The sequence below is a fragment of the Ranitomeya variabilis genome, chromosome 2 (assembly GCF_051348905.1).
Source record: "Ranitomeya variabilis isolate aRanVar5 chromosome 2, aRanVar5.hap1, whole genome shotgun sequence".
Lineage (NCBI taxonomy): Eukaryota > Metazoa > Chordata > Amphibia > Anura > Dendrobatidae > Ranitomeya > Ranitomeya variabilis.
Genome location: NC_135233.1, coordinates 1,037,296,712 through 1,037,303,912, shown reverse-complemented (window position 1 = coordinate 1,037,303,912; position 7,201 = coordinate 1,037,296,712). Strand labels below are relative to the sequence as shown.

The following is a 7,201-nucleotide window of genomic DNA, read 5'->3' as shown; positions in this document are numbered from 1 at the left end:
CATTAAAACAAACTACGGTATGTGAAAGATGTAGCAGGTTTTTAAATAAAATAATAACAATAATAATAACAGTAATAATAGTAATAAAAGTTACATCAGAAATTCTGTAAAAAAAACTTCCAAAAATATAATTAAAATGTTAAAATGAAGAAATTGCGGCAGCGAGCCAAGTTTGTCCAAAAAATAATGGTGATTTAATAGCCCATAGTGATGGCAACGTTTTGTTTCAACTGTGAACCTTTTTTGAGAAGTGTACAAGTGTATGTGTTATATCTACTGTATATAGGTGCAGCAATTACACTAACAATTTAAAATTAAAGTGCAGTGTGAATTGTCTCGTATATAGTAGTATCATATAACAAGCAGTGATAAAAAAAAGTGATTTTCAGCAGATCATGATGATGCAGTTTAGACTATGAGAGCTCGCCTTCTTCATAATGTACAGCTCAACAAGAATTATCAATCAAAAACACAGTGGGAAAAAAGTATTTAGTCAGCCATCAATTGTGCAAGTTTTCCCACTTAAAAAGATGAGAGAGGTCTGTAATTGAAATCATAGATAAACCACAACTATGAGAGTTAAAATGAGAAAACAAATCCAGAAAATCACCTTGTCTGATTTGGCAAGATTTATTTTGCAAATTATGGTGGAAAATAAGTATTTGGTCATCTAAAAACATGCAAGATTTCTGGCTCTCATAGACCTGTATCTTCTTCTTTAAGAGGCTCCTCTGTCCTCCACTCATTACCTGTAGTAATGGCACCTGTTTGAACTTGTTATCAGTCTAAAAGACAAGGTTATGATCTTTTAAAACAACATTTTTTTAAAAAAATCATAAATGTGGTCAAAATTGCAGTGATAATAGTAATACCACACAGTGTAATATATTTACATATATATATATATATATATATATATATATATATATATATAGGGCCATATTTGCCACTAGGCATGTGAGGGCACGTGCCTAGGGCGGCAGGATGTGGGGGGCGGCACCTGAGCAAGGGTTTTTTTTAATTAAGTCTGGGGCAACTGCCCGCCCTCCCACCATCCCCCTTATCCCCCCACTCCCCCCCTCCTCGAAGACGACATACTCACCCTCCTCCAGCGGTGCCTGCAGCCCCGTTGGTATCAGCGCCGGCAGCTCGTCCTGTGCTCACAGCGGTCACATGACCGCTCACACAGGAAGAAGCTGCAGCGTCGGGAGTCGGGACAGAGATGCAGGGAGTCTGTTCAGCACGCTGTGAGGAGGGTGAGTATGATGGCCCGGGGAAGGATGAAGGAGGACGGGGAGGAGGACGGGGAGAAGTAGGACGGGGGAGAAGGAGGATGAAGGAGGATGGGGAGGAGAAGGAGGACTGGGGAGGAGAAGTAGGCCGGAGGAGAAGAAGGAGGATGGGGGAGGAGAAGGAGGGGGGAGGAGAAGGAGGATGGGGGAGCCACGCATACAAGATGGGGGGGAGCTGAGCCATGCATACAAGATGGGGGAGCTGAGCCATGCATACAAGATGGGGGAGCTGACCTGTTATGATCCCAATGGCAGAGGATCTCTGATATTCCGGCAAGATAGCAAAAATATAAATACGGCTCTAGGGAAAAAATAAGACCTCGCTTGCCTCCAGAGAAATTGAACCCCAAAGATATAGAAAGCCCCCAACAAATAATAACGGTGAGGCAAGAGGAAAACACAAACGTAGAGATGAACTAGATTCAGCAAAGTGAGGCCCAATAGTCTAGATAGCAGAAAATAGATAGTGGACTATGCGGTTAGCAGAAAACCCTACAAAACATCCACGCTGAACATTCAAGAACCCCCACACCGACTGACGGTGTGGAGGGAGAATATCAGCCCCCTAGAGCTTCCAGCGAGTCAAAAATCAAATGTAAAGCAAGCTGGACAAAAACACTGAATAATGCAAACGATCCAAATTGTACAAAACAGACTTAGCTTTTCTTGCATGAGGCAGACTGAAAGGAATCCGGAGGAGACCAAATAGGTCTGGATACAACGATGCCAGGCAAGAGACTGAGTCCAGAGGAGACTCAAATAGGAAACACCCGCTGCTTAACGACACAGCTGGAGCTCAGGCCTGCAACAAGACATACCTAACACAATACCGTTAGTGACCACCAGAGGGAGCCCAGAAACACAGTTCACAACACTGACCCATGCATACGAGATGGGAGGGGGGGAGCCGAGCCATGCATACGAGATGGGAGGAGGGAGCCGAGCCATGCATACAAGATGGGGGGGAGCTGAGCCATGCATACAAGATGGGGGAGCTAAGCCATGGATACAAGATGGGAGGGGGGAGCAGAGCCATGCATACAAGATGGGGGGAGCTGAGCCATGCATACAAGATGAAGGGGCCGAGCCATGCATACAAGATGGGACAGGGGGAGCCATGCATACCAGATGGGACTGGGGAGCGATGTATACAAGATGGGGGGCCGAGCCATGCATACAAGATGTGACAGGGGGAGCCATGCATACAAGATGGAACAGGGAAGCCATGTATACAAGATGGGACCGGGGGAGCCGTGCCATGCATACAACAGGGGGAGCCACGCATACTGGAACAGGAATGAGGGGGACAATGCAGTCCCGGCTTATACTCAAGTCAATAAGCTTACCCAGTTTTCCGTGGCAAAATTAGGTGCCTCGGCTTATACTTGGGTCAGCTTATACTCGAGTATATACGGTATGTAATATATACACATGTATGTGGGTGGCTGTATATATATATATATATATATATATATATATATATATATATATGTAGCTTTGTTGCCATAAGAGGACACATTTCTTTCACAGGGGCCCCAAGCTGTCAGAGTCCGCCCCTGCCCAGAGATCAATTGTACTCGCATCTTAGGCTACTTTCACACTAGCGTTAACTGCATTACGTCGCAAATCCGTTTTTTTGCCGAAAAAACGGATGCGTCAAAAAAGTGAAAAACGGTGACAAACGTATGCCACGCATCCAGCATTTCGACGGATCCGTCGCAAATCCGCTAAACGTTTCCGTCGAAAATACTGGATGCGTTGCATACGTTGCATACGTTTTACCATCCGTTGTATCCGTTTTTCCGACGGATCCGTTTTTAAAAGGGGAGGCTCCCAAAATTTGATTGGCTACTGGAAAATTTGAAAAACTATATAGTACTGTATTTACAGCCCATCTTTGTGGGTTTTAGTTTTGTGGCAGCGATGGAAGGTGTTCTTGGGAGGATTGCTAGTTTGGTTACCGACGTTATCTTTGAGACGAATCGCCTGGATATCATAGTGCGGGAGAAGGAGGCGGCAGCGGAAAAACGTAGGATGCTTCTGCAGCAACGGAGACGGAGACGACTGTGGATTCATCCGATTAATCAACTACGGATGACCCGGGGTGTCCAGTCCACTCTCTACCTGGAGTTGCGGCACAATCCACACAAATTCCACAACTACGTGCGGATGAGGATTGAACATTTCGATTTTTTGCTTGCAAAAATGGAGGATGTCATCCGAAGACAGGATACAAGGATGAGGCTTGCCATCACACCGGCGGAGCGGCTGATGGTGACCCTGCGGTAAGCCTCTTTTTTTTATTTCATTGCTGATATTGGATGTTATATTACACGCTGCAGACAATACTGCGCTGCCATATTGCGCACTATTTTCTGCAGCATGTAGTTTTGGTTTTCTTGGCGGACATTCCACTGCTTTATTTAAATGTCATTGCTGATATTGAATGTTAGATAACAGACTGCAGAAAATACTGCGCTGAAATATTGCGTTGCATTTTCTGCATTTTTTTTTGTTTTTTTTGTTTTTTTGGGTTTGATGACATGCAACTGCTTTTTTTCTCTCATTGGTCATTTTGAATGTTATATTACACGCTGCAGACAATACTGCGCTGCCATATTGCGCACTATTTTCTGCAGCATGTAGTTTTGGTTTTCTTGGCGGACATTCCACTGCTTTATTTAAATGTCATTGCTGATATTGAATGTTAGATAACAGACTGCAGAAAATACTGCGCTGAAATATTGCGTTGCATTTTCTGCATTTTTTTTTTTTTTTTGGTTTTTTGGGTTTGATGACATGCAACTGCTTTTTTTCTCTCATTGGTCATTTTGAATGTTATATTACATGCTGCAGACAATACTGCGCTGCCATATTGCGCACTATTTTCTGCAGCATGTAATTTGGGTTTTCTTGGCGGACATTCCACTGTTTTTTTACACTGGTTTCATGCTGGTTTTATTGGGTGTCCCATCCTTAAAAAAAAAATAACAGTGCCATATTAAAACTTGTTGGTCTGTGCAATTTTTTCTAACATTTGTTTTTTTTTTTTTTTAAAGTTTCCTAGCTACGGGTGAATCTATGACTTCGCTCCATTATCAGTTCAGGCTGGGCATTTCAACTATCTCTGGAATAGTGAAGGACACATGTCGGGCTGTTTGGACCACTTTGCAACCAGAGTATATCCCCCAACCATCCATGGAAATCTGGTTGCGAAGTGCTGAAGAGTTTCTGCAAATTTGCAATTTCCCTAATTGTGTGGGTGCAGTTGACGGGAAACATAAGGATTGCGAAACCGGCAGGAACAGGATCGGAGTATTATAATTATAAGAAGTATTTCTCCATCGTCCTTATGGCAATTGCAGACGCCAACTGCAGGTTCCTTGCCGTGGACATCGGAGCATATGGACGGTCCAACGATTCGCAAGTTCTTAAAAACTCTCCGATGGGTCGTTGCCTTTATGGAGAGACCTACGATTTCCCGCCAGCCAGACCACTGCCAGGAACCAATGACCCAGCCCTGGAATATGTTTTTGTAGGTGATGAAGCCTTTCAACTGTCGCTGCACCTACTGAAACCGTACAGTAGCCGGAACTTAAACCATACCAAGCGGGTCTTTAATTACCGGCTTACTAGAGCACGAAGAGTAGTGGAGTGTTCCTTTGGCATATTGACGGCGAAGTGGCGAGTTCTGCTGACGGCTATCAAGCTGAAAACAACAACTATAGACGAGGTAGTTAAAGCCTGTGTGGTGCTCCACAACTTTGTCCTGTCAAAGGAGCCCGTTTCTTTGGATGATGAAGAGTTGGAGACCACCTTGTGGGACTACCGCAGCAGCTCGGTTCGCTCTACAAGTTCAGTTACAAGGATGAGGGACCAGTTTGCCGATTATTTTGTCTCACCTGTCGGGCGGATCCCGTGGCAAGACATGATTGTGTAACCTGTTTCCCATGTGTAACCTGTTTCCCATGTGTAACCTGTTTCCCATGTGTTTTGTTTATGTAAAAAAAGTGTTTCAGCCCCCCCCCCAAAAAAAAAGGCCCAAAAGCGTGGTTTTCTTGCTAGTAAAACCATTATGTTATACCTTTTACATGTCTGGTGTTTGTTTTTATTAAACCTTTTTTTATTATATTACCTTATTAAATCCACACACACACAGAGTAGAATTGTAATCAGAAATTTATTTTATCTTTTTTTTTTTTTTGTTTTGCAAAAAATATATATTTTTATTTTCCAACTTTTTTTTTGAAAAATTTGAACATTTTTTATAATATTATTTACATTAATAACACTTTACAAATGTTCAAAGTGTTGGGTGGAGATATGAGAGGAGGAGGGGCAGGAAGGTTGGACCACGTCGATAGGTGGGGAAACCCTACTTGTTTGGGGTGCAGTGGAAGGGGGGGGTTAAACCAAGAGGCTGACCAGAGGGGGGTGGTGTTGGGGTAGGGGGAAGAGAAAAGTTGAGTAAGGAAAACATTGGGGAAGTAATTTGGTCTGGGGGCCGGGATTGTTGTGGGGACTGGGTCGGGTATTGTGACTGGGTAGGGTAGTGGGACTGGCGTGGGGTTTGGTAATGGTGCTGGTGTGGGGATTGGAGCTGGGTTTGGTAATGGTGCTGGTGTGGGTATTGGGGCTGGGTTTGGTAATGGGGGGTATGGTGTGGAAATGGGGCCTGGGGTGGAATTGGAGTGGAGGTGTGGGGAGGTGTGTGGGTCGATTCATTAATGGCCTGCAGTGCAGCATTATGGCAGGTATTCATTACCCGCATCTGTTGCTCAAAAGAAAGCTTCTCCATGCTCATGAGCATGGATTGGAAAAAAAGATTGGCCGGATCGGGACTTACAGCTGAATGCAGCCTATCCAAGCGACTGCTGGTTTCACGGCTTGTTTCACTGATGCGTGACTGCACCATGTTGAAACCAGCAGTCACTTGCTCTCCCAAAATTTTGAAAGAGCCTTGGAAGGATGCATTCAGGTGTAAGAACTCAGGAGCATAGCTCCTTTCCTGACCCCTCTGGCGCTGCCGCCACGAACCTAATGGTGGTGTCGAGGTGGCAGGATCAGAGGGGTGGGGTAAAGGGAACGCTAACTGTTCAGCATCAGATGTGAGCAATGAAGCCTGCAATAATGCTCCACTGCTTGGGGCGGATGAAGTAGAGGGGTCAGAGGAGGGGTCAGAGGAGGGGACAGAGGTGTGGGGCCTACCGACGTGGCCCTCAGTGGCGGACTCAGGAGGGATCGCTCCAGAGGGCGCAGAGGAAGATGCAGGCGCCCGGTGGCTGGAGAAGGTGCTGTGAAAGAAAAAAAAAATAAAAAATTAATACATTGGAATGAAAAAGCCCTGACTGAAAGCAAACTAAGTAGACAGGTTAACATGGTTATTAGTGGGCTGTAGAATACTTACACTCTGCTTAGCATGGTTCGCCTCAGGAAGGAGAGGGCCTGGCCATATTTATATTTGCTCCTCTTCCTTCCTGCAGAGCCACTCGGGGCCTTCATCTCATCGTTGAATTCCCTCTTAAAGCGATCTTTCAGTGACCGCCACCGCTTCCTAATCTTTCCAACTGTGAAGACAAGAATCAAAAGAAAAAACAAAAAATTGGTAAATGCAATACATTACAGTCAGCTCAAAACATCACTGGAAAGTGAATACTTACCTAGTTTGCTCTGCTGCTGAGGATGAAGGCTCTCCCGCCTTGGAAACAGGTTGCGACACACTTCGTCCCAGAGCCGACGGGTGACACCGGTATCAGCATGCCTGCGGTCAGCCATGTTCCACAGCGGCTCCCGCTCGCGAACCTCCTCAATTAGATTATCAATGTCGATGTCATCGTCTTCATCGTCATCTACTGCGGGAGCACGCTGTGAAGCCTGTGCCAAAAAAAAGGAAGAAGAAAAACAAACTT

At 45.0% G+C, this 7,201-nt stretch overlaps 1 protein-coding gene across 1 annotated transcript; it reads right to left on the bottom strand.

The window, feature by feature from the left end:
• Window positions 1-5,613: 5,613 nt before the first annotated feature.
• Window positions 5,614-7,012, bottom strand: LOC143810171 (uncharacterized). Its single transcript, XM_077293050.1, has 2 exons — window positions 6,700-7,012; window positions 5,614-6,586 (listed from the first exon to the last, which is right to left on the bottom strand). Exons 1-2 carry the CDS (start codon window positions 6,792-6,794, stop codon window positions 5,668-5,670), a joined length of 1,014 nt encoding a protein of 337 aa, XP_077149165.1. The 5' UTR covers window positions 6,795-7,012; the 3' UTR covers window positions 5,614-5,667.
• Window positions 7,013-7,201: the final 189 nt, after the last annotated feature.